This window comes from Labrus bergylta, chromosome 18 (assembly GCF_963930695.1).
Source record: "Labrus bergylta chromosome 18, fLabBer1.1, whole genome shotgun sequence".
NCBI lineage: Eukaryota > Metazoa > Chordata > Actinopteri > Labriformes > Labridae > Labrus > Labrus bergylta.
Genome location: NC_089212.1, coordinates 8,396,871 through 8,424,500, shown reverse-complemented (window position 1 = coordinate 8,424,500; position 27,630 = coordinate 8,396,871). Strand labels below are relative to the sequence as shown.

The following is a 27,630-nucleotide window of genomic DNA, read 5'->3' as shown; positions in this document are numbered from 1 at the left end:
AACATACAATTGGATGCTCTTAAAAATGAACATCTTTGGGAAAACCGAAACTGAAATTTCTTGTAACGATACGAAATAACTAAGCATCAATTTGTCATTTATTGAGGTTTTGTTGTCATTGTTAAACAAATCATTCTGACTTCAAATGTAGAATTATATTTATCAATATATATGTATATATATTTGCATGATACTAAGATATTATTTACTCTTTCTTTTCTTTCTTGAGCGACTGAAGACATTTAATGTGAAGCTGTAATGCTTTTATTTTGAAATCGACAGTCGGAAGTAGTATCTTTGCACCCTTGAACTTACCAGAGTTTCAGCTTAAATACGAACCCGATGACACGCAGTATCAGAGTATTATAATCATCTTCAGAGTTCAGCTGACAGTCAAAGAGACAACCTGAAAACATCGAAACTTTAAAAGTGACAGTTGTTGTGTTCTGTTTTAAGGGTCATCCGGGTCACTTGTCAGTCTGAGAGAATGCCTCTGATCGAGCTCATGCGGGACTCGGACTTGGAGCGCTTGGCCCTGGAGCGGGTCGTCCCGGCTCTGCTGGCCCGCGGGTTCTGCTACCTGGACGGACTGCTCGGGGACGTGGCCGGCGACGCGGTGCTGGACCAGGTGAAGGAGATGCACTTCTCCGGGGCGCTGCAGGACGGCCGGCTGGCGGGCTCCGCGTCGGGCGTCCACCGGAGGAGCATCCGCGGGGACAAGATCGCGTGGGTGAGCGGCACGGAGCGCGGCTGTGAGGCGATTAACTTCCTGCTCAACGTGATCGATAAACTGATCTCCGTGTGCGCGAGACGGCTCGGGGGCAAAGCCATCCGGGAGAGGTCAAAGGTAAGACAGACAGAGAGAGATGTGGGTCAAGTTCAAGAGTTTCTATTCTAAAATAACAAGTGCAAACAATCATTAGCTCCTACTGCAGAGGTCAACCTTTATTTAAAGTGACGTCACGCCTTGTTACAGGTAAATAAGATAAACAACAGTATGGAGAGGTACAACTGAGTGGAGGGTCAATACATGGTGGATACTTTGGAAAACAAATTGAAATAAAACTGCTGTAGGTGAACGGACTTTGGGAGGTTAAAGTCTCAAATATTTAAAATGTCAAAAAGTTAATGATTCTTTTCTGCAGGTGTTTTATTTTGTTGAAGGTGCACGGATATTTAAACATAACTCGGGGAACATGATGCATGATCTGCTCTGTCAACCCTTTCCTATAATCAAAATAATACGTTTATTTGTGGAGTGCTTATCTGCAATTAAATTAGCCGATACTGATAGTCCCTGGATAAGTTCATATCGGACGATGTTATCGGCTGCCTGATTAGTAAGGTCATCTGTCATATTTTTCTGCAGCGAGGAGAGTGTGCAGTGTGTAAAATGTTCAAATACATGTTTCTGTGCAGAGAAGTCAGTGTGTGAGCAGGACTTGTGCTTATGTAAGTCTAAAATTCTGTTATTGGGACAATCTCCATGTCAGGCCTGGTTGAGGTGATAAGCTTTCTGCTCAACGGGATCGATAACTGATGACTTAGGCTCTTTGTCCACCTGGTGTTTTTTTATTCTAAACGCCAGAGAGCAGAGAGCGTTTGCAGCAGCAGGCGGCCATCCAGAAAAAAAGTGCAGCTCCCTGCTCAGAGGGCTCAAGATGAAAATCTTTCAACTTTTAGAAAGGCACTGTTGATGTCAGCGGCGCTCTTTTCAAAATGTAAGCTATTTCCCCTATTTTTGGCTCCTTGTACCCACATCCTGCTCGCTCCCTGTCATAACAGAGTAGGAGGAGAAACATCCTCCGTTTGATTCTCACAGTGGAGGAGGAAAAGATCTCAAATATAAAACATGCAGCTAAAAGCAACGGAGCAGAGTCCATCACACAGAGGTCGTTTTTTTTAAGAGACTGTTGTCATGGAGACAGGACGCATGTGCAAGAGCTTCATCCAGCCAGCGCTTAAAACGCCAGGTGTACACAGGGCCTTAGGAAAGCTGGGAGTGAGGTTTCCGACATCCTACATTAAACTATCTAGATGTTTTTAGTCGGACATGGGAACATTTGTCCATTACGGGGAACTTGCTTGAAACCTTTTTGTGATTGTGATGAGGAAGTGCTCTACAGCAGGAGAAGCTTCCTGAAGGTGTAAAGTTTGTTGAACCGTGCGGGACGGTGTTTCTTGTGACAGCTTCCTGTCCTCGTTCATACTTCCTCAGCAGCTTCTTAAAGGTTACCTCGTCCTCCGCTGATCCTGAAGTTACCCTCTAGGTGTTGAACCTGCACTTCTTCTTGGAGGACTTTAGTGTTTTACTCGATGCTCTCCAAGCTCAGCTGAAAAACAGTCTGTTTTCTGGATTCAGGTCAGCTTACGGTCGCTCACAGAGGCCGAGGAGGCCGGAGCGCTTTCCTTTTTGCTTGACCTGTTCCAAACAGAATCATGTTGAAGCGGCGGAGGTGTCATGGCGGTGTCCCTACATGTTTGTCCTTTTGGCAGCAGTCCAGAGACCCACTCTGGGCCCGGAGCCAAGGCTTCAGAAACCAGAGCACGCTCCAGGAAGCACAGGAAATGTCCTGGACCAGATCTGGTCCTCTGGGTGTCCTCTGCACGGTATGTTGCTGCAGTATAGTGGGTTAAAAGCTTAGGGAACCCGAGCCCGATGTGAGTGAAAGACAAAAAGCTTCATCAAGGGGGGAGCAACTCCCAACTACCCCCTTGATGGAAGACTTTGTGTCTTCAAGGCCCCCCGATTTAAAGGTTAACTTCAAAATAATAACGAAGAAAATATTTAAAAGGGTAATCTGAAAGGGATGTCTATGAGATCAAAGACAAGGCGTAAAGAAGAAAACAAACCTGAAGTGAATCAAACATTGACTTCCACCCCGCAGCCACAAACAATGGCAGACACAGGTGAGATAAAGCAATTAATTATGGAGCTGAAGGATTCAATCTCCGGAGAAATTAAGGATTTCAGGGCGGAATTTACTGACTTCCAATCCGACACAGAACGGGACATAATATTGCAAAAATCCGCTTGATCTGGGAAAAAACTTTGAGAAAACAAATGGGAGAGTTTTGGAACTGGAGAATAGGGTGAGTGAACTGGAGGATGAAAAACTTGAGCTTCAGAAAACATCAAAACATCTCAGCTATCATATGGTGGAAATGGGAGACCAGATAGACTATTTGGAGAACAAATCACAGCAAAATAATTTGTGCATTTGCAACGGAGCGGAGCCCAATGGCTATTTCAATGGCCTGAATAATATAGTTAAGAGGAAGAAAATCCTGCTGCAGAAGGAGAGAGATAAGGGGATGTTGTTTTCCTACAGGACACTCATCTTACAAGACAGGAACATGAGAAATTAAAGAAAACAACTAATAGCCAGGTATACTATAGCTCATGTAGCTCAGCACCAAGAGGAGTAGCTATCATTATTAAATTGCATGTAGGTTTTGAAAAGGAAAACTGCACTACAGATAGAGAAGGCAGATATGTGTTGGTAGTGGGAAAAATTGAGAGTGTAGATATTTCTTTTCTGAAAGTTTACTATCCCCCAGATACAGGACCAGAGCTTATGAGTAAGCTAATAGATTTAATAATGACAAAGAGTAAGGGTGTAGTTATATTGGGAGGAAATCTTAATATGATAATGAATACATTATGTGACTTTTTTTCCTCCAACGAAAAAAGTCACAGAGCAGAGAAAACGTGTCCTAAGGAGAGCATGCTCAGAGATTGGCTTCGTAGATATATGGAGAACTCTCCACCCACATAAGAAAGAATATACATGTTTCTCAGGCAGACACTCAGTCTATAATAGACTAGACTACTTTTTTATGTTTAAAACAGATGTAACTTTAGCTAAAATGAACCATTGGATCAATAAATATGTCAGATCATGCTGCGGTTTCTTTTAAAATAACATTAAAAATCAGTAAACGGAAATCTCTTGAATGAAGAGATGAATAATGCACGACTACAGGATGAAAAACTTCTGGTTAAAATACAGAAGGTGCTGACTGACTATGTAGATATAAATGACACAGAGTATATAGATCCAATCATATTGTGGCATGGAGCCAAAGCAGTTATTAGGGGTCATATAATCTCTTACTCATCTGCAAAAAATAAAAGGCAGAGGAAACACAACAAAAACATGTATTAGAGAAACTAAAACATTTGGAGGTTAAACATAGAGAGACTGGTAGTATTGAAGATGAATATAAACTTAAAGATAAATGTCACAAATTAGATAGAATATGAACAGTAGAGATAGAAAAGTTTCTGAGGTTTACGCAACAAGAAAGTTCTGATAGCGGACCAAAGTCCCTAAAGACAAATAGAAAAAGGAAGTATAACGAAATTAACTACAGCTCAATCACAAATAATAACGGATAAAGAAGATATTGCAGAGGAGTTTGCAAATTATTATGAATCTTTATATTAAAATTAAGTACAAGTAGATGGTGACCAAATTAAGAAATATTTGAGTAACATAAAACTACCAAGAGTACAACAGGAAAAAAATACCAAAATGATACAAGCAATAACTGCAGGGGAAATTAAACAACAAATACAGGGACTAAAAGCAGGAAAATGACGGGGATGACAGCTTTACAAATGAATTTCATAAAACATTTAAAGGAAAAATAATCCCCTTACTACTTAAACCTTATAATTTTGCATTAAGCACAGGAAAATGGGCACAGACATGGCAATAAGCAAAAATAACACTGGTATTAAAGGGATAGAAGTAGGAAAAGAAACACTTTATGCAGATGATGTTATAGTTTATCTTGCATCACCAGAAGAATCACTCCATAAATTAATGTCAACTATTGATGACCATAGAAAAGTCTCAGGATATAAATTAAATAAACATTATGTGAATAACTAGTTGTTGGAAAACAGGTTAGCCAAGCTAGATGAATGTAAAATCAAATGGGACACAAAGAAAATAAAATATCTTGGCATCAACATTGGCAAGAAACTGGAAGAATTGTTTATAAACAACTATTGTGTTTTGGAAAATAAAATAAGACAGGATCTGAATAGATGGAGATTAATACCAGATGGAAAACTAAGCAGTGTTGAGACAAAAAAAAATTATGGTACTTTCACAATTTATCTTTTTATTTCAAGCATTACCTGTATTAATACCACACGTGTGTTTTAATAGATGGAATACAATTATATCAAACTTTATATGGAACAACAGAAAACAGAGAATAAAATTTAAAACTTTGCTGCAGCAAAAGGAGGATTAGGAGTCCCAATTTTGCAAAACTATTTTTATGCTTCACAAATTACTAATATGCTGAAATGGATGAGTGTGAAAACGGAGGTGAAATGGCTGGCTATAGAAAAAGAAGTGGCAGGTATACCTCTTGGAACGTTACCTTTCCTAGGAAAAGGAACATGGAAAACACAAACAGGACAGAGCTACTGTATTTTAAACACTGTTAAGAACTGGAAACATATTTGTAAGTTGTTAAAAGTAAATAGTGAATGTATGTATTTCAGAGAAATTATGTATGACCCTGATTGTAGTCCAAATAAGACAGATAGCACACTAAACAGCTGGGCAATTAAGGGACTAACAACATACTCTCAATTAATCACAAAAACTACAATAGATTCATTTGAAATGATAGCTTCAAAATACAAGGTGGATCAGAAATATTGAGAGAAGTTATCTTTCAAAACATATACAGGATGATACATTAACAAATGAGTTTGTGCAGCAGTTGTTCCAAAATAAAAATATAGCTAAAGGAAAGCTTTCAAATATACAGTATATAAAATATTGCAAAAGCACACCATTGTAGATTATAATATAAAAGAAAGATGGGAAAAAGAAGTAGATATCAATATGACAGCAGAAGACTGGAAGGACAGCTTGAGTAGAAACTTAAGAATAACGCAATCAAAATACTGGAGGGAGTTTGGTTGGAAAGTAAGCATGAGATATTTTATCACACCATGCCAACACAGTTAATATTCCACTCTAGCAGGTTCAGACTGTTGGAGAGGGTGTGGGGAACAAGAGGCCAAGTATGCACATATTTTCTTTAATAGTTCAGTTTTATAATCATTTTGGGAAGAGGTAAATGTATGTTAATCTTTGAGTTAAATACACATCCAGAGAGAGAAAATTATTAGGGCATTAACTTACCGGAGGTAATAAAAGCTGCTGATATTCCTCTTTTTAATATTTTGAGAGTGATGGCCATGAAGCACATAACAAGAACATGGAAACAACAACATCCAGCTAGACTTAACTCATTTTTTTTTTAATGATTCAACAAACTTTACACAACGAAGAATGTATAAGAGGTGACTTGCATAAAATATGTAAGATGTATCCAAAAAAAAGACTTGATGAGCTGTACAGGTACATGAGATCAAAAGATCAGTAGATGGGCAACACCCCCCCCCCTTTATTATTTTTAAATTATAATTATAAATATGATTTTTCTTCCTAATTTAGCTTTAATTTGAATTTCTGTTATTTGGGGTTTTTATTTTTATTTTTTTACTTTTTTCCTTGTACTGTCTTTGTTTAGTTTTTATGGTTTAGTTTTTTATTTATAAAAAATAAAATAAAAAAATGTTGCAATGCATTCTGAAGTCCCTGTTGTGAATGAAAACTGTAAACGAACATTGCAATAAAGTGAAAAAAAAAAGAAAGAAAAAAGAAAGGCTGTTTGTGCCTTTTATTGAAGAGACAGGTGGAGAGAGTGAGAAAATGGGGCGAGAGAGAGTGAGATTGGGGAATGCCTTGCAGGAATGAAGCCACAGGTCGGATTCAAACCCGGGCTGACCGCCCTGAGCACTGCAGCCTCTCAACGGTGTTTGATTCTGCTTAGATTCAACGCAGGCGTCTGAATCAGGCTCGACTGCTTCATTCAGTGGTGCTCCCCCTAGTGGTACACCAGTCTGGTCATGTGTTAGGAAGTGCACGCTCAATCCTAGTTTAATAGACATGAATTGAATACTTTGTTTTTGCGTTCTTCTTCTTGTGTTTGACTTTTTGAAGTAGCTCTTTCAATTCAGTTTGAGTCCAGATATCGTCTTCAAAATGGGTCAACTGATGGTCATTACCATATAATCTAAAAGTCATTAACATCAGAGTGAAGTAAACAACAAGAGAAGAAGAAAGCAGCTCTACAACACACACACACACACACACACACACACACTTGTTTTCCTGTTGGCGTCGTGCAGATTTATCGGTGGACTTTCTCACGTACACACAGACACTCAATTATTCACTCCCTCACTCACACGTACGCACTCTGATTTACGGTATCCTTGCTTTTCCTCCTTCACACACACACATTCACATGTCCACCCTGTCCACACGTGAGGCCGCGTACAGTGAGCCCTCATTTCACGCATCTGTCTTTGTTATCAGATAGAACTTTCAAAGACAACAAACCAGTTACAATAGGAGTACACACACACACACACATATTTGGGAACACACAAATTTGATCTTATCTTTGTAAGAAAGAGAAGGTGGTGGGTTAGAGGGACGGAGGGGATGGGGGCGGGGTGGCGGTAGTGATGTGTGTGCGGTTGTTTGGCAGGTTTCCAGCCTGATGACGGTTTAATGGCCGGGCTACGTGTGGAACGTGAGACTGCAGACCGTACCCTTAATGAAAACAAACAGAATTACAAGTTGTGACATCACTCTGTCTGTGCTTGTCACCTTGGTTACACGGTAAAAAACAAGTTAACAGTAAAACTGTGTGTGTGTGTGTGTGTGTGTGTGTGTGTGTGTGTGTGTGTGTGTGTGTGTGTGTGTGTGTGTGTGTGTGTGTGTGTGTGTGTGTGTGTGTGTGTGTGTGTGTGTGTGTGTGTGTGTGTGTGTGTGTGTGTGTGTGTGTGTGTGTGTGTGTGTGTGTGAGAGAGATCTCACATCCTAGTTATGAGCTGTTGTTTGACTTTGGAGAGTGATGCAGGATGTCTCTGAGCTGCAGGTTGGAGTAATCTGCAGCAGCGACTCTGAAACTCGACGTATTCAGACCCCGAGACACGAGAAGTGCAGGACTGTGTAACTTATAAATGCACGCGTTCAAAGACGTCCTTCGAGCCTCCAAACAGCTGAATAATCTGAAGCTGTAGCCATGACAACCTTAAATAACCTCACAGAGGATCAGCTGCTTATTCTTACTGGAAGGAAATCCACAATTTGAGTCTTTTGTTGACTTTGACACGGAAACGCGTGTCTGATTGTCTGCTGCTTCCTGCAGGGGGGTGGGTTTCCAGTTCAGATGAATGTGTGTGGATGTTATTCTAGTGTTTATTCTTTTTCTTAACTCAGGTGTTAAAATGTTTTTCTGTCGTGGTCTGCCATGTTCACCTGATTATGCTTCACAACACTTTTCACTCAGCGGGGATGCACACTCTCAGTCTTTTTTATTTTAATCTTCAGGTTTTATTCCGCTATAAGAACGAGAATTAACGCAGCGAGCACCGGCCAGGATTTAGACGTTAGACTTTGGTTGAAATCTGAATGTCTAAGAACTCTTTAATCAACCGGCTAAAATCCAACAAAAACAAGGTTTCCTCTTTTCATTTTGATGAGCTATAATATCCGACTGCACGGTGGTACAGGGGTTAGCGCTGTTGCCTCACAGCAAGGAGGTTCCTGGTTTGAATCCCCGTCTGACTGGAGCCTCTCTGTGTGGAGTCTGCATGTTCTCCCCACACATGTGTGGGTTCTCTCCGGGTTCTCCGGCTTCCTCCCACAGTCCAAAGACATGCTCGTTAGGTTAACTGCTGACTCTAAATTGTTCGTAGGTGTGAATGTGAGTGTGGCTGGTTGTCTGTCTCTATATGTCAGCCCTGTGATTGGCTGGTGAACAGTCCAGGGTGTAACCACACAAATGAGGCTCAAACAGTCTTCAGTTTTCTGTCAACAAATTAAAAAAAAAAACAACAATCTCTGCGTGAAGGTTCATTTTGGCTGTTCTGACTGCTGTGACTTCTCGTTAGTAGTTTATCTGCAGGATTTGACACACACACACACACACACACACACACACACACACACTCACACATGACACAAACATGAACACACACATTCAATCTGTGTACGTGCAGCCGGCGCCGTAGTCTCATAACCACAACACCCGCTATGAGCTAATAACCCCCCTCCCCCTCATACCCATATGCGCATATGTGGACACACACAGAGGAAGTTTCTTCATCTCATTTTTCAACATGTCCGCCGTGTCACTGTGGGCCGAACGTACCGAACATGTGTGATCAAGTTTAGCTTCAAACGTTCATGTTGTTTAAATCCTGAGGACTAAAACACGATGTTCTTTGTGTATTCATGCTTTTGTGTTTCAATATTCTCCATCTGTCTGGTTTTGTGTCTTCAGGCCATGGTGGCGTGTTACCCTGGAAACGGGGCAGGTTACGTCAAACACGTGGACAACCCAAACTTGGATGGACGCTGCATCACCTGCATCTACTACCTCAACAAGAACTGGGACCCCAAGGTGCGTTCAAGGACCTTTGTTCATTACAGATTCACTTTTTTTCTTTTTCCGTTTGGCCTCTGGCAAGTGTCCAAATGTTTTTTTTTTTAATTTGAAGCAAGCAGAGAATTAAAGGAGCAAAATGTTACTCTGACACCTAGTGTTTAAAATCGGTACTGCAGTCCAAATTCTAAACATTGTAGAGAGCTGTCTCCCCCCGCCCCCTCCTCTCTAGAGTCCATGCTCACACAGGTTGCCATGTGGTGGACACTGAAGCTTCAGTGTTTATCCAGCTCTGCATCGGTCTGTAAACCTTTCTGTGTTCTAACCTCTCTCCATTTTTCAAAAACATCTCCAATATTGATCCTAGTTTGAGCACGTTTCTGCTCGTGGAGCTTATTAGAAACATGCAGAGGCTTTATGGAGCTAATATTGTGGCAAAACTATTTGAATATGCGTACACAGATCCACAAATGCGTACACTGGGTGCTACCGCGGACAGTCAGCCTAGCCTGTGAGCCTGGCCTCAGGGCAACAAACCCCACTAATCTGTTTGCAGATCGTCAGACACATTTGAAGATATGTGTACGCATTTGTGGATCTTGCACGGCAGGAGTGTTGCAAAAGTCACTTGTAAAATGACAGCCAATGGAGAGGCCCGCCTCAGTTGTAAGCGTAGTAAGTTCACTTTATATTTTCAGTCAGGAGAAATATGGAAACAAACAGAGCTCAGGTTTAAATAACAGAACTGACTTTATTGTTTTGGAGACAGAACAACAACACAGAAGTATGAGTTCATGAGAGAGAGGGGAAATATTGTTGATGATTTATGTTTGATTCAAAACAATCTTTACAGGATATGGTTATAGAAAAGATCTGTCATCATCGTTCACTTCCTGTAATGTCGCCTCCAGCTGATCTTTGTATTGTCGTTCATCAGGAGCACGGAGGAATCCTCCGGATTTTCCCAGAGGGGAAGTCTTACGTAGCCGACATCAAGCCGCTGTTCGACCGGCTGCTCTTCTTCTGGTCAGACCGCAGGAACCCACACGAGGTGCAGCCCTCCTTTGCCACCAGGTAAGCAACCAATCAGAGAACTGATCCTGCAGGAGACGTTTAGTTTGTTCAAATCTCCCTGAACTTTTAGATCAGAGGATTAAATTACAGCATTGATCATCTGCTGTAGTGTTTGTAGATTTATTGATTATTGTAAATTTAATGAAACAACCTGAACCTCATGTTTCCCTCTCTGCTCCCTGCATCATTCTCAGTCTGTGATCTTTTGTCCTGCGCGTGACTCAGCCCGACCCGTAAAATATGTCTTTAACAGCCTTAAATTAAGATGTTTTCTCTTTAAATATTCATATAAGTTCAATCATCATTTATTCGGGAGGTCACTCAGTACTGATGTGGAATGAAATTAGCTTTTTATACTCAAACTCTTTTAATACACGGAGAGTTGGCGCCCTCTGCTGGAGAGAACTTGTAATAAGTCATTCTGGGAAAAGGAGCATCTTTAATCCATTGACACGTCTCTTATTGTGAATGTAGGGATGTAAGGGGAACAGTTTTTCCTGCTTAAATCTGCTGTTTTAGAATATATGGAGTAAAAAAAACACTCTGAGAAATCTAAACAGAAATAAAGATACAGCGGTAATTAATCAGATGATGTTTCTGCTTCAGGTATGCCATCACGATCTGGTACTTTGACTCTGAGGAGAGAGCGGAGGCTAAGAGACGCACCAGAAGCCTGACAGGTACGCACTCACTGTACACCCTATGTATGTATGTATGTATGTCTGTATGTATGTATGTCTGTAAGAATTTATGTATGTATGAAAAATCCATGAGTGTATGTATGTGTGTATGTATGTGTGTGTGTATGTATGTATGTATGAGAAATCCATGAATGTATGTATGAAAAACACGATGTATCATCATACATCGTGTTTTTCATGTATGTGTGTATGAAGTATGTATGTACTGTATGTATGACAAATCCATGTATGTATGTATGTATGACAAATCCATGTATGTATGTATGTAAAATACATGTATGTACTGTATGTATGTATGAAAAGCCCATGTGTATGTATGTATGTATTATGTATGTATGTATGTATATATGACAAATCCATATATGTACTGATGATGTATGAAAAATACATGTTTGTATGTGTGAAAAAGCCATGTGTGTGTATGTATCTGTGTATATATATTCATGTATGAATGAAAAATCCATGTGTGTGTGTGTGTGTGTGTGTGTGTATGTACAGTATGTATGTATGTGTGTATGTTTATAATAAAATACTATACTATACATCAGCACTTGTTCACGTTTTCAAGATGCTTTTATTGAAACATTTACACATACGTACAAAGTTACTGATGTTAGCAAGCCAGTGAAGCTCAGTATACAACAAGGGCTGATGACTTGTATTGTACAGAATATTCATGCGCTTTAATTTGATGGTTCTTTTCATGTGTTTCAGCTTCCACTCTGCAGCAGGGCAGCAGCTCCAGCTGAATGTGAGGAAACATCACCACCTGGTGTTTGATTCGCTGATCAGCAGGGGAAGACGACAGGACTCCTCCGAACCCCCAAAGCTTCTGAAACGCTGAAAGAAAAAAGTCACTGTGGAGGGATTCAGGGGGTTTTCAAATCTAAAGTCCCTTCATGTCTTTGGTTGGGATCAGGGATGGTCCACCTTCCTGCACTGCTGAAACCTGATGAATGCTGAGTTCAGGGCACCTGCGGTTTTTCTGGACTTTCTTCTACTCTGAGATGTTTGTGCGTTTCTCCCGGCTGAGGAGAGGAAAAGAGCAGACTGCACCTTTAAGAGAAGGAAGAGAGACAAACGTTTATAGACAGAAAGACTTTAGAGACTGCATGTGAGGTTGATGTATTTCATGCTGTACTTGTTTAACGTCTTTCTTAAACTTTGGAAGAGGCTGAAAAACATGGGAGTTTTTCTGTGTGAAAGAGGATCACTGGAGAAGAATAACTGGTTAATGAAATCTTGAAAATGTCAAACTGTGTTATTGCACTCTTATCTTGATTAAATTGTTTGTTGAATTGATAATAAAACTTGATCTTGATAACAAGGAAACAGGAGAACTCTTTCGTTCTTTCAATTTATATATTTTTATATTATATGACCTACACATTCAAGAATTTTTCATACAAATATGAATACATGCATACATATGTACATAGATGATTTCTTTAGACATACATACATACATACATACAAACATGAACATTGTATGAAAAATTCATGTATGCATGTACATATGTAACTTTTTGACATAGGTTCGTAATGTGTTTTTTTTCCAAAATGTAGACGTCGTTTTTTTCTTTTGGACGATGAATTAATTTATGTGGGTTCTTTCGACATAGGTGTGCATGTATATCAAATTAGGTATATGTCACTTTTTCACCAATTTTCGACAAAGGTATGTATGTCATTTTATTCCAAATTTCGACATGGGTATGTATATCGTTTTTCTCCAATTTTGGACGTAGGTACGTATGTGTTTTTTTTTTCCAATTTTCCACATAGGCATGTATGCTGTTTTTTTCCAAATTTCGACATAGGTATGTAGGCCTTTTTTTCAAATTTTGACATAGTTATGTATGTCGTTTTTTCTCCAATTTTCCACATAAGCATTTATGTCATTTTTCGACATAGTTGTTGTTTTTTTTCGACACAGGTATGTATGTTGTTTTTTTTTTCAATTTTCGTCATAGGTATATATAGTTTTTTCAAAATTTCGAAATAGGTATGTATGTTGTTTTTCAAACTTTTTCAACATAGGCTTGTATGTCGTTTTTCTCCAATTTTCGAAATAGGTATGTATGTCGTTTTTCTACATTTTTTGACATAGGCATGTATGTCATTTTTCTCCAATTTTCCACATAGGTATGTATGTCGTTTTTCTCCAATTTTCCACATAGGCATGTATGTCGTTTTTCTAAATTTTTCGAGATAGTTGTTGTTTTTTTCGACATAGGTATGTATGCCGTTTTTTTTCAATTTTTGATATAGGTATGTATGCCGTTTTTTTTCAATTTTTGATATAGGTATGTATGTCGTTTTTTCCAAATTTCGACATAGGCATGTATGTCGTTTTTCTCAATTTTTCGACATAGTTGTTGTTTTTTTCGACAAAGGTATGTATTTAGTTTTTTCTCATTTTCGACATAGATATGTATGTCGTTTTTCTCCAATTTTCCACATAGGCATGTATGTCATTTTTTTTCCAATTTTTGATGTCGTTTTTCTCTAATTTTCCACATAGGCATGTATGTCGTTTTTCTCTAATTTTTGATGTCGTTTTTCTCAAATTTTCCACACAGGCATGTATGTCGTTTTTCTAAATTTTTCGAGATAGTTGTTGTTTTTTTTCGACATAGGTATGTATGTCATTTTTTTACAATTTTTGATATAGGTATATATGTCGTTTTTTCCAAATTTCGACATAGGTATGTATGCATGCCTTTTTTTCTATTTTCCACATAGGCATGTATGTCGTTTTTTTCCAAATTTTGATGTAGTTTTTCTCCGATTTTCCACTTAGGCATGTATGTCGTTTTTCTAAAATTTTCGACATAGTTGTTGTTTTTTTCGACAAAGGTATTTATGTCGTTTTTTTTTCCAATTTTCGACATAGGTATGTATGTAGTTTTTTCTCATTTTCGACATAGATATGTATGCCCTTTTTTTTCTTCCATTTTTCGACATAGATATGTATGCCCTTTTTTTTCTTCCATTTTTCGAAATAGTTATGTATGTCGTTTTTCTCCAATTGTCCACATAGGCATGTATGTTGTTTTTCTAAATTCTTTGACATAGTTGTTGTTTTTTTCGACATTGGTATGTATGTTGTTTCTTTTTCCAATTTTCGACTTAGGTATGTATGTATTTCTTTTTCCAATTTTTGACATAGGTATGTATTTCATTTTTTGCCAATTCACTCGAGCATAGAGAAATTCACCAGGAGACACGGACAAAAGTGCTGCAAGGCAGGCAACTGCTTGGGACCCCAGGCCAGTAGGGGGCCCAAAAGGGCTGACAGACTTAAAACCACAGGAGTGACTCAACATGAAAGGTGCCCCATTTTACAGTACTCACTCATACTATAGTATGTGACTGAATGATGCTTGTCTAGCCTTAAATATGGACGAGGGACACTTTAATCACATAACTTCTGCTAAGAATATGTGTTGGTGTCAGATTATTCATAACATAATGAGGATGAATGCTGTTTGGAGGGGACAGACTACAAAATCGCCACTGGACACGGAGAAGGTTTGCCATGTGACCAACTGAGGACGCCGGTGGTTGTTGGGAAGACACAGTCTGATGATGGAGGCTGGGCACCAGGGGGATCGGGTGGTAGTAGTGCCCGATGACCTCGCTGAAGGTTTGGGGATCTCAGTCAAAGCAGGAACACTGAAGACCAACAGAGAACTCCGGGATAAAACTGAAACAACAAACACAAGGGAAGGAAAATACAAAACTAAAGCAAAAACTCATGACATACGCTTACTAATGCCTTAGATATTCAGTGAAGCTCATACATAGAAATGTAACATCTTAAATGTATCTCGCTTTCATGAGTTTTTGGTTTTTGACTCTAAAATTGGCGTCCAGCACTCTGTGAACGCCGCGTCCTCCAACGACTGAGGAAGGACGAAGAAGAAGACGGATTCCATGATGCAGCACATTTTGTCGTGCGGCGTGTGAAGCGGCTGTCACGGCGAGCGTGTGTGTACGAGAAGGGATGAATTATTGATGCCATGTTCAAACAGCTCTTTGGAGATGTTATTGAGTCCTGAAAGAATGGCGTTCTGTGTGACTTACAGCGCCCTTAAAAAGTTATCTGTTGTTCTCTGCAGCTGGAGCGGGACGACCTGATGCACTTTCAAACGACAGGTCGGGGTTTCTGCTGAACAATGTTTGCTGCATGTGTGTGTAGAGTCTCTGAATGGTCTCGTGTATTTACAGACGTGGGTTAATAAAGCATCAATGAATACTTCCTGTGACTTAAAACTTTCCACACATAGAAAACTTCTCATACGAAAAACTGATTATTTATCTCACCTTTTTCGGTTTAAACTGGAGGTTCACCGGGCGCTCAATCCACCCGTCCTTTGAGGTCTGCAACCCAGGCGTCATGCCTTTCAGGGGCCCGGCCTTAACTTTCTGCAGGCCTGGCTGTCAGACAGACCATAATACGAATTCACAATGTTTGATAAGATAGTATAGTATGAGGTGTAATTTAATTCACAACATATCTTACAGATCGATCCTTTGAAGTACACCAGGGGCCTGGACGTACACTCCTTGAATGTAGTCTTCAATGTGACGGCAGCTCATCCTATGATTTCTTGGTTTTATATTTATTGACTTCTTTTTTTTATCACCTTTGCCCTCAAACCGTACATTTCATCTTGCCTGGCCCTAGTGGGTGTCATTGCCCAAAGAGACCACATGAAGGTGTCGGTGTGTCAGCGCTCATCTTTGTCAAGTACCAAATAGTTTGTTGTTTGTTGTCTCTGAGAAACTCAGTCTGTTGTTTGTAATTGTATGCATGGTCTGGGTGGACTGTAGGACCCTCTGGGATAAATAAAGTTTTCTAAATCTAAGTTAGAAATGTGCCCGTGATTCAGGATGGTGTTGAGCTGTAGGACTAAATAATCAAACTGTAGAAATGTATGGTTCTGTTTTTATTTGTGTTTTATATCCCTGTTTATGTTTTATGGAAAGACCTTTGTTAAGTTTGTTTTAAAAAGGTGCTAAACAGATATATTATAATTATTATTAAATTCCAGATGGAGGAATGTCTAACTGCAGACTCTGCTGTTGAAATGATTCAAACTCAGCTGCAGTTCACCTGTTGGGCCTCTAGAGGTCTCTGTAACTCCACTAGACGCAGACGAGTCTTTTATCAGTGGAAGAAGAACACAGTCAGAGAATCCACCACAGTGGTTTGATGAGGTTACTGATGATTGATGTCTTACATATAATAATAATAATAATAATAATAATGATGATAATAATAATAATAACCTATATTTATGAGAGTGCTTTTTAAAAAAAAAAGATGGCTGACTCGGCTGACCTGATCTCCTCGGGCAGGTCGCTCCACAGCAAATGCTCCTCCTTTTTTTAGTCTGGTGTTTGGATCGACCAGAAGACGTCTGCCCGAGGCTCTTCATGTACGATTCGGCTCATGAGGTACTGAAGTGTCCTGTAAACTCTCGTCTTGTGTTGATCACGAGGAAGCTTAAAAAACACACACACACCTGAGAGAAACGGAAAGTGAACATGAAAAATACACGATGACTAAAAAGAAACTCATTTATCAAATACTGCTAATGCCAACTTGCAGCCTCACACACACACATCTTTAGTTTAGTTTTAGTAAATGTTTAAACCAGAGCTTCATGTGAGCACAACATGAACTAAACTTAAATAAACCCAGGGCACTAGAAACCCTCACGATCCTGCTCCTGCATCAGACATTGTTACAGAATCGTTCATGTTCACTTCTGGGTAAGGATTAACTCAATTACAAAATAAGTGTGAAGACAAATGATGAGTGAAAAAGATTCCTTTAGTGGCTGCTAACCCGCTTGTCAGTGTGGTTTGGCTTTTTAATATATTTTTTCTCTCAACAAGGGGAGGTGACTGGAGCTTCTCATCGTGGTGTGGATTAAATGCTGCATCATGATGGTTGTGCTATTTGTGTCGTTCCCCGTCATCTTGTAATATTTGCACACAGTTTTTGTCTCGTCTGTTATCTTCTCACCTCTTTCATTTTCTGTCTTGAGGAATCCAAAATGCTTCCACACCTCGGATTTAAAAGACGGTGGTGCGTTTTGAATTTCGAAATCTTACTCTGCAGCTGCTGACGCTCACCAATTTATTGCGATTCATCTTTCAGAGTACCGATGTGAATCTTGACCCCTTTGAATCAATTTCTCGCGATTTTACGATGAATCTTTACATCCCTACTTCTAAGGCAACAGCTACATCAGAGGTAGAGTTAGCTGATGGATCCTGAGATTGTAGATCCATGAAAACAGATGAAACTGACATGAAGGTGGGACTGAGGGAACTAAATTCAAAATCATGACTTCAGCACCGAAAGGAGCCAGTTGAGGTGGTTTGGGCATCTGTTAAGGATGCCTCCTGGACATCTCCCTTTAGAGGTTTTCCAGGCATGACCAACTGGGAGGATACACCGGGACAGACCCAGAGTTCACTGGAGGGATTATATATCCCGCCTCAGAATCCCTCAGGAGGAGCTGGAAAACGTTGCTGGGGAGAGGGAAGTCTGGGTTGACTTACTGCGCCTGCTACCACCACGACCCGACCTCGGATAAGCGGAAGAAAATGAATGGATGGATGGATGGATGGATGGATGGATGGATGGACTTCAGCACCACGGACAGCTCCTCAGATTCATCAACAGAGAGGCTGCTTATAAAACCGCCTACTACATAGTATGTGCTGCATACTGCGTTCCACAGTAGTATGTAGTATGGCAACAAGTGTTGTGGTCAAGACCACACTAACCGAGACCAGAGTGCTCCGAGACCATAAATATCACTGCAGAAATCATCACCTTGTGTTTAGGAGGCGTGTCACTCACTTAGACTGTAACACCGGGAAGGTTGCGGCCGTAACCATTGGAAAAAAGTCAAACTACAAATGACTTGAAGTTTCTTTTTTGTTCTTTTAGAAAGAGATGTTTTCCTTCTAATCTCAGTGATGACGTGGACAAATAAAAGATCAGTGGTGGTCTTGATTTAAAATCCAAGACAAGACAGAGTAAAACATGCTGAGAGAGAGAAAGAAATATTGATGTTTGTCATCCTGCACTTCACAGGTCCATCCTGAGATCAGGTCAAGTGAGAATCACTTCTCTTCATGTAGGTGCCTCCAATGATCCCACAATGCAACATTTACCGCACATATCTGAGCGCAGGCCGGAGATAAATATAACACAGTCAATATGAATTCTCTTTCAAGCAGCTCAGAGTCCCTGCAGGATGATTAAAAGCCCGACTTCTCTTCAAGAACTTAAACGTCACATTGTGTCTCCAGAAGCGACGGCGTGTCTCCACATCAGTTTTACAAGGTTTTGTGATGTTTGGAGTCCTGGTGCATGTTGGGAGTTAAGGAGAATGGCCCCTGTGAAAGTGCAGAAGGATTCAAAAGAAATATATAAATAAAAAAACGGTTAAGTTTTCATCTCTAATGCTTTGTTTCATCATCCGTCCATCACGGCCTGTGATGAAAGGCCGCTCGTTACGCCTGACGCTGCCAGATCTGAATTCACCGTCAGACCTCCTCGCTGAGACGGACAGCCAGAGGTTATTAGAAGGAGCTTCAGGTCCGAGCACCTCCACACACACGCGCGCACGCACGCACACACACACACACACACACACACACACACACACACACACACACACACACACACACACACACACACACACACACACACACACACACACACACACACACACACAAGCCCTGCCTGTGATCTATGATTCATGTGCGCTCATTTAAAATAGTGTGAAATATTTAAAGTTTGCTGGGCGGCCTCAGAGGGTCGACTGACTGACCTCTCCTCTCTTATTACTGCAGGAGGGGGGGGGGGGGGGGGGGGGAGAAAGGGGGAGGGAGGGGGAGGGGAGATGATACAGGCCAGAAGAAGAAGAAGAGGGGGAAGGTATTAAAAGTGAAAAAAACTGATTGGAACGATGATGGCTGGATGAACATAAACCAGCACTGATGGTAATAATCTGAATAACTGTGAGTGACTCTTTGTTCACGTCTGCTGATTCCTCAGGTAACGGTAGGTGTGTCTGGGTCGTCATGAGCTGACAACACCTGGGCCGGGTGTTCCCAATCCATAAAGCAGCACTTCCTCATTGTTGGGAGACAGACAGAGGCTGCGCCCCAATTTAGCCACGCTCCGAACCTCACCCGTCCTTCCTTCACTCATGCATACACCCTTACACAGCTGACTTCCACATCTCATAATATTTCTTAAACTCATTAACCCAGAACTTCCACCAGATACGTGTGCATTGCGTTTCAGCTCCGCGCTCTCTCGTCCGTCAACACCCACAGGCTGCGTTCTCAGAGCGCAGCATGGAGCAGCACCGCCGGACAGCTGGAGGCCCTGAGACAAAGGAGTTCCTGCAGCAACTAGATTCACTTGCGACAGCGCAAGATAATACAATGTATGTGGTATGAAACTATATAAAACCTTTATAAACACATCAACAAACACACAGAAGGTCATTGTTTTTAACCATCAAACCGCAGTGTTTTATTCTAAAAATAAACCGGATGCTTTAATGTTGTTTCGGTGTCTGACTTCCTGTCCTGCTCGATCTGCTCTGTGGTGAATTGATGCTTCGTGCTCCGGCATCCTGCAGAGATAGAAGTCTTGTGTATCTGCTGCAGAAGACTCTGGACTGGCGGAGCTGAGACGGAGCAGAGCGAGTGGAAGCACACACTGAATAAAGTTAAAAACTATCAGCATTGCTAATGTGAACACACATCTGGTGGAATTTAGCCTTAACTTTGTTGTAAATAAAAATGTAACTCCTTCCGTCAAGAGTCGGCCGTGGCGCTCTTTAGACAAAACAGGAAACAAGAAAAAAAATAGAGGCGAGCAGAGGAGGGAAGCAGCTTTCTGAAAGGTGGCAGCATTTGTCATATTTTTGGCGGGCAGCAGGATGAATGTATCCAACAGAAGAAATGATGCAATCCGGTAACAAATTCGAGAGAAATTTTTATTATGAATATGGCACCTGTAAGATGGTCAAAACCGGGTTACAGAAAGACGACCATGTGTGTGACATGTTCCTCTGAGCGGATGAGAACCTAGCAAACTTACAAAAGAACAACCGCTATAAAAATGAAGTATGTACACACTCGGGTTTGCAGCATTATTCATGGAAAAAGTAACTCAAAAAGAAGATGCTTTTTCAAAATAAAATAAGAGTCAAACAGAAGCCAGGCACTCAAAGTTAGCATCAGTTAGTCGTGTGTTCTTCCTCTCTTCTGCGAGGGGAAAGAAAGGGAAATAAAACATAGAAATGTACCATAGTTTTCTCTTTTTTAATATTTTAATTTGTTTGTATTTAGAATTTTATAACACTGTTAACATTGATAATAAGAGATTCCCTCTCTCCCGTATTTCGGCTACTTGGCACCAAGTTCCTCATAAAAGAATCTGTATAATTGTACAAGAAATAGTTAAAAACACAGACACAGTTTCTTCACAGGTAAATGAAGTGATTTTCAATATTCGTCATTCTTAAACACGATGTATTTTTGACAGCAGCTGTGATTAAGGTTTTTACGTTTTTAAAATCACCAGCAAAGTTTTCATTTTTCGACATAAAACACAGAAAAACATTGAAACAGCTTGGACTGGCTGTTTGGTTTTTGTTACATGTGGGTGTATTTCCTGGTTTCGTCTGAGTTATGTGCCCCCCCCCCCCCCCCCCTTTCCCTATCATGGGGTACCTGCCTTTCCGTTGTGCCCCCCCCCCCCCCCCCATTTTCAAGCGAAACCTCCAAAAGTAGAAAACGCTAAAATCCAAAGGAGCGCGAACAAAAAGCTCCTGAATTTAACATTCAACCGACAGAACGAGCGGCGCCGAAGCACGCTCCCCGTTACCGAAGACAAAAATAAATCAATCCACCGTTTGATTCCCTCGCCTGCTGCTTGTTGTACGTTAGACATTGATTGGTCACACAAAGCACGGACGCTACAGATTGTTTTTCCTGATAAGCGGGGGAGGGGAGGGGGGACCAGGGGCCCGGGTACAGACTTGATCCTTTCAGCGGGCCTCCTTCACGTCCCTGTTTGGGCTCGACACGTGTGAAAAAAACAAAACACAAAAACGATGGACAAAAATGAAAACAAAAAACCAACAAAAAACACGGGATTGGTCACGTGAAACGCATCGGACGAACTTACTAAACATGCAGTTCCGTTTTTTCCAAAACACCTATAAAAATAGATTTATAGTGCGAAATATTTTTTTCTTCTTTTAATTTCTTAAGAAATCTTTAAAACTGTTTTTTTTTTTTTTTTCATTACGTGTCCTGAAATAGATTTTTTTTTTCTCCCCCCTTGAACCACTTGTGTAACTTGATTTGAGAGAAGTTTGCGCAGGAAGTCAACAAGTTTGGTGGGAACCAATGAAATACACCCAATGCACACAAGAAGCCCCAAGGGACTCTGGGAAATGTTTCACAACTGAGGCTTTTACGGTTTTTCCAGGACTACATTGAAAACAAAATGAAACAAAAACGCTACTTTAGGCTTTTTCCCTTTTCTTAATTTATTCTTACGTGGTGTAAATATTTATTAGTCATTTATGCAAAAGCTGGAAACTGCGATTCCCAGAATTCCTTAGCGGCGAAAAAACATGGCTCCATAAACCTTTGAGCTAGTTAAAGAATCTTTTTCATCTCTGAGAGAAAGGACAGCAAGATAAAGAGGTTTGTTTTAAGACTACACAACAGCGAAAAGCAACAGCAGAGAGAGATAGAGAGAGAGAGAGAGAGAGAGAGAGAGAGAGAGAGGATTAGAAAACAAACGGAAAAGTTCTTACAAAGACGAAAAAGGAAGCAGCGGAAAAAAAGGTGGACTCTACAAAGTTTTTTTTCTGTTTTTTGCAAAGGCCACCGAACACGAAATTCCACAAACCTCCACTGGTTTCACTAAGACTGCAGAGAGAGGGCGAGGGAGAAAGAGGCGGGCTGAGAGAGGAGGCGCGAGGCCGTGCCATTGGTGTAGGAAATCATCCAAAATAGGCCCCGCCCCTCCCTCTCTCTCAATGTGGCCCCGCCCATTGCCCCTCCCCCACACTAGAGAGAGCACAGAGAAGACAAAGGACAAAAACAGCTACAGTAGCTCAGTATATACTGCATATAGTCAACACACACAGAGAGAGAAGTCGCCATGAGAGACTCTTTGACAGCCAGTGACACTAAACACATAGGTAACACGTTTTCACGGCGTAATCACACTGGGTAATAAGGATGACGGGATGGTTAAAGACGGGGCTGTCAACTTGAAAAAGTCGGATGGATGTGACAGTATTTTTTTTTTATTACTTGTTCTCATCTTTTTTTTTCTCTTTGTACCAAAAAGAAGGAAACGTACAAATGAACGAGAATCACAGTGCTTGAAAACACCAAAACGGGAGAAATCTTTTTTTTTTTTCTTTTTTTGGCAAACGGAGGCTCAGGGAGGAAAAAACACGTAACGGAAACAACGACAAAGACAACATCGTTTAAAGGAATGTGAATTTCTTTTCTCTTCCTCAACAAATTGTCATATATATTTTTTTTTGTTCGTTATTGGATTGATTGTTTTGAGAGTTTGATTGATTGAAAAATGCAAAATGTCTTTATTACAATCTCCGTGTTGATATGTGGTTTTTAATCACAGGGTCCGGCGATGAGATGGAAGAGAGTGGATCGTTTAGGAAACATCTTTGTTGTGGAGGTGATTCTGGTTTAGGAAGAAGAAGACGAAGAGGAAGAGGAGGAGGAGGAGGAGGAGGAGATAAACGAAGACGAGGAACGAACAGAAAACAAAGAGCGTTAAAACAGGAAGTCGGTCGAGGTTTTCAACATTCATTTTTCAAGTTAGCGTCACTAGCATATTAGCCTCAGTTTGACTGAGAATTAAAAGTGATTAAGTTAGAAAAAAAAACAGCTCTACACAGCCTAAAATTCAACCAATCATCTCCATGTTGCCGGGCAGAGCTGCCCCTCACGGTCCAATCAGACGGACACATGGAGGTGATCTCGCTGACTTGGAGGTTTTAAGGTTCTTGCTGCGTTTCTGACTTTCCTGAAGGTCAGATGAGTAAAAACAAAGTTTAAAATGGTTCCCCCTCCAAAAACAAACAAACGCGGTCAGTCTGTCAGCGAGCCGTGGGTCGTTTACAGCACCCATATCAGCCAGCTGAATCAGGGTTACTGGACGGTCGGTAGCACCATGAATCTGTAGATCGACAGCTAGAAATGCAGACGGCGAGATTAAAGATCAGTCGGAGTGAAAGTGAGAGAGAGAGAACGACAGATTGAGATGTGTAGAGATGGAAGAGGAGGTTATGTTCGGTGCGAGACCTGTAGATAAACTCCTGGGATAAAAGAGGAAGTAGTAACATTCGAGATTTCACAGGTCATTACCCGGCTGAAATTGCTTTTTTTGTTTGTTTTTCTTCGTAATGCTTGATTTGTAAGTTAAGTCTGAGTATTTTTATAAAAAAAAAACGGAAGAAATTAAAGACAAATTAATTCTCTAAACTATTCCCTCGATCGAGAAACTTCCTCAAAAACCTTTTTTTTAAAAGATTATTATCTCGGAGACCTTTTCCAGGAGGAAAGCTCCCTCTTCTCGGTTTTAAAAACTTTTCACGTCTTGATCACATCAAGAAACATACGGAGGAGCGCCACACAGAGTTTGCTGTCCATTACAAATCCCTGCAGCGTCCTCCTTTAAATACAAACAATCAGCATCTTCATAAAGACGCAACAGAAACAAGACAAATAATAAAAATGATCCCGTCAGGCTCCAGCGGAGTCCTCAGGTCATATGAATTCTCTGTAGGCAAAAAAAGGAATTCTTTACAATAAAGAAAGTCTGTATTTGTTCATTTGTTCAGGAGAAAAAAACCTCGCTGATCGCAAGAAACAGGAGCGAAGAGACAGACGCAGAGAGGAGACGAAGAGGATGAGGAGGAGAGAGAGAAGATAGAAAAGTGGGACATGTTTGAGGGTCATTCATGTCTATTACACAAGCTCAGTTGCTCAGGTTCAAAGTGCTAGAGTACATCTGTCGTCCTTCTCCTGTCCTTCCCCCGCTCTCAGAAACACAGTGCTGTGTTGATAAAAGAAAGTAAAAAGTATTTTGTTTCCTTTCCTAGTGAGCAGTCTTGTCGTTGATTCCTTGAACACAGTAATGCGGTCTCGAACATTTCGCGTTAATCCTCCTTCCTCTCCAGAGTTGTCTGTGTGGTGTGGATCCCGTTGCTGTACACCGGGAACGGTAGCGTTGAGAAAAGTCCCTCCGCCGTGGTGAAAACATTTGCTGCTGTCGGCATCTGGCCTCCCAGGGCGCCGTTGGTACCCGTCACCGCTGGAGATCCGACAAAGGGGCCGGCGGCAGCTGCTGCGGACATGTTTAACCTGTGGACGTGGTGGTAGAGCATCTCCATCGGCGTCTTTGGGTCCAGACCAAACCCGGAGCTGTCGACGAAATTCATGGCAGCGTTGGGGAGGAGGTTGCCTTGCGCCATGGCCAGTGTGACGTCCGCCGGTGCGTACCTGATGGTCCCGGTGGTGTAAACCCGTGGAGCCGTTGTGCTGGTGGAGGCCAGAGTCCCTGTGACGCGGTGCACCAACGGGAGCACCACGTTACCAGCCTGCAGACGCTGAAGCGCCTCGAGTTCGCCAGAGTACAACAGTGAGGAAGAGGAGGTTGACGAGGACGACGAGGAGGACGACGAAGAGGAAGAAGAGGAGGAGGTGGTGGGGGTGCCTTGTTGCTTGTCCCGTGGCGAGGCAGAGAGAGGAGGGGACAGGGGGTCAGCAGAGGAGGCGCTGGAGGGAGGAGCTAAACTTGCAGCGCTGGAAGCCGAAGACGGGGCTGAGCTTCCGTTATACGGAGTCTTCCTCACTCCTCCTGCGCCTCCCTCTGTTCCAGGAGGAGTGAGGACTGAGTCGGGAATCGCTACCTGCAGTGAGCCTCCTTGGGGAGACGGGAAGGAGTCATGGCTGCCGGGGGCGGCTGGTTTGGAGGTCATGCTGTACGGCGACTCGTTTCTGGAAATCTCTCTGTTGGGCGGGTAGTTCCAGATGCTGCTGTCGTTGTCAAAGTTGATCGGCTCTGCCATCTCTGTCTTGATTTTCAGGACTGACGATGCACATGGGCTGTTTGGGGAGCCGGCTGCGGTGAGGAGATGGGAGGAGTTGGTGGCTTGGGATGGGTCTACGAGCGGTGTGGTGTCTCCCATGTTAACAGGGCTTGGCGTCGTTGAGGAGAGACGGAGCCTCCTGCTTCGGGATCCATCCCATTTCTGCACTTTCCTCCTCTTCCGCCTCTTCTGGAGCCTGCTTCCGGCATCACAGTTTTGTATGCCGCCATCGTCTGCCTCCTCCTCCTCCTCCTCCTCCTCCTCTTCTTCCTCCTCCTCTGAGGAAGAAGTTTGAGAGTTGTGCAGCTGTACTTCCTCCCCCTCTCCATAGTGCTCTACTTTAATATGAAGCCCTCCCAGATTCCCTAGTCCTCCAATGGCACCCAGTCCCCCTAACGCTCCCAGTCCCGTCAATCTCCCCAGCCTTCCTCCTCCACCTCCTCCCCCACCTCCTCCTACACTTGCCTCCTCCACTTCCTCCGCCTCAACATCTGAAGGTTCAAGACTGTCGTCACTGTCCTGGCTCTCAGGGTTACTCGAGCTGTCTCCTTCTTCTTGACGCTTCATTTCCTGTTCCGAGGAGCAATGTGGTTGGCCGGGCTGCTGACGCTTGCTGTCAGCCTCGGGGTCCTCGCTACGTTCTGATTGGTGGCCTGGCTTCCCCTCAGACTTGGCGTTCTCGTTGTCTGTTGAAGAGAAAAATGAACATTGTTTAAGATACTCCAAGACAACTTTCAGTGTCAACCATGGCCTTACCGATGATTGGACCGATAATATTGTAGAGAGCTGTCTCCCCCCTCCTCTCTAGAGTCGATGCTCACACAGGTCACCATGTGGTGGACACTGAAGCTTCAGTGTTTATCCAGCTCTGCATCGGTCTGTAAACCTTTCTGTGTTCTAACCTCTCCCCATTTTTCAAAAGCTTCTCCAATATTGATCCTAGTTTGAGCACGTTTCTGCTCGTGGAGCTTATTAGAAACATGCAGAGGCTTTTTAGGTCGGGTACAATCACTTCTATCTGAACCACTTCTCTTGCCCGCTTCCATCGCTGCAACACCTGTTGGTTTGACCTGATAACTGCTCTCATATCTGACAAACCGAGGGGCATCCAAAACGACGTGGGGTGCCTTAAAACCGCCTACCTTCTCTGGTCCAAACAAATCCAGAGCATTCAAGACCAGAATCCAAAGTTAGAAGGAGGACATACTGGCTATGGGGATTGACTCACTGCAGGAGACAGCCTCTAGTGGACACTCGAAGCATTGGCTTCATTTTTCAACATCAGGTGGAAGTCGTGTTTTCCCGGAACAAATTTTTCATCTTTGTATTTTTGTCTTTGCAGTAACTTTGTATGAAATAGCACTAAGTAAAGAATAAACTCTCTAGTATGTCTGAATATCAAACCTTCTGTTCTGAAGATATTGAGCATTCAGTTTGAGTACTTGTGCAGTAGTCTCAGGTTATGACCCTTTTATTTTACCCGACAGGTTTCCCTGTGTTGAGATGTGTTGTTGACGCGATGGTGTGTGTTCAGTATCTGTAGCTGCTGCTGTTCAGGCATGTTGGCTCTGTCCAGCCCATTACACACACGCACACACACACACACATACACACACCCTGCCAGATCACACTGAGGGCAGCCGCTGCCCAGCTGGCGCTGCTCAGACTCCCCGATGGCACCTGAAATGTCGGCTCAATTGCTCTGTCTGGGGAAAAGCTTGCGTCTTTATTAAGCGTGCTTTCAAAGCAAGACAGGTTTATTCTCAGGATGGAATCAAAAATAAACTCTCAGGTTGTAAGTGATACCCGGGGAGGGTTTACGTTGGGTTTATAGACAACACTCATAAACTAACTCATATCAGGATATGTCAGGTTTATTAAGTCCTGGACTTATTTCCCCTGTCGGTCCTCGTGTGTTTCCACTGATTAATAAGGATGGAGACGAGCGTTTTAGTAACTTTAAATTGAAATGGATTCACAGAAGAGACAACGCAGAGCATCGGATGCAGGCCGGGTCAGATTAAAGCTACCAAGTGGAAATCATATTCTGGACTAGATCTGAACTCAAACACTGAAGTAGCGGTTGGATTACAAGAATTATGTGTCTTCACCAAAGCAGGTTAAAGGGAATACCAATGTGTTTGAACTTTTTT

General features: G+C 41.9%; 2 protein-coding genes across 6 annotated transcripts in view; one reads left to right on the top strand and one right to left on the bottom strand.

The window, feature by feature from the left end:
- The first annotated feature begins 487 nt into the window (after positions 1-487).
- On the top strand, positions 488-12,608 carry egln3 (egl-9 family hypoxia-inducible factor 3). Its single transcript, XM_029278906.2, has 5 exons — positions 488-847; positions 9,400-9,519; positions 10,439-10,575; positions 11,182-11,255; positions 11,991-12,608. The coding sequence occupies exons 1-5, from the start codon at positions 488-490 to the stop codon at positions 12,023-12,025; spliced, it is 726 nt and encodes a 241-aa protein (XP_029134739.1). The 3' UTR covers positions 12,026-12,608.
- Positions 12,609-20,302: 7,694 nt separating this feature from the next.
- LOC109990029 (neuronal PAS domain-containing protein 3) overlaps positions 20,303-27,630 on the bottom strand; it is a 236,154-nt gene continuing 228,826 nt past the window's right edge. For all 5 annotated transcript variants that reach the window (XM_065947745.1, XM_065947744.1, XM_065947746.1 and 2 more), the window contains one exon: positions 20,303-26,163. In XM_065947745.1, coding sequence (XP_065803817.1) covers positions 24,545-26,163 — 1,619 coding nt within the window. In that variant the 3' untranslated portion in view covers positions 20,303-24,544. The remainder of the gene's footprint in view (positions 26,164-27,630) is intronic.

Excerpts from the sequence above, each read along its gene's own strand:
- egln3 (XM_029278906.2), top strand. The coding sequence starts at position 488 with ATGCCTCTGATCGAGCTCATGCGGGACTCGGACTTGGAGCGCTTGGCC. Across the intron at positions 9,520-10,438 it reads ACAAGAACTGGGACCCCAAG|GAGCACGGAGGAATCCTCCG; the intron begins GTGCGTTCAAGG and ends GTCGTTCATCAG. Across the intron at positions 10,576-11,181 it reads CAGCCCTCCTTTGCCACCAG|GTATGCCATCACGATCTGGT; the intron begins GTAAGCAACCAA and ends TTTCTGCTTCAG.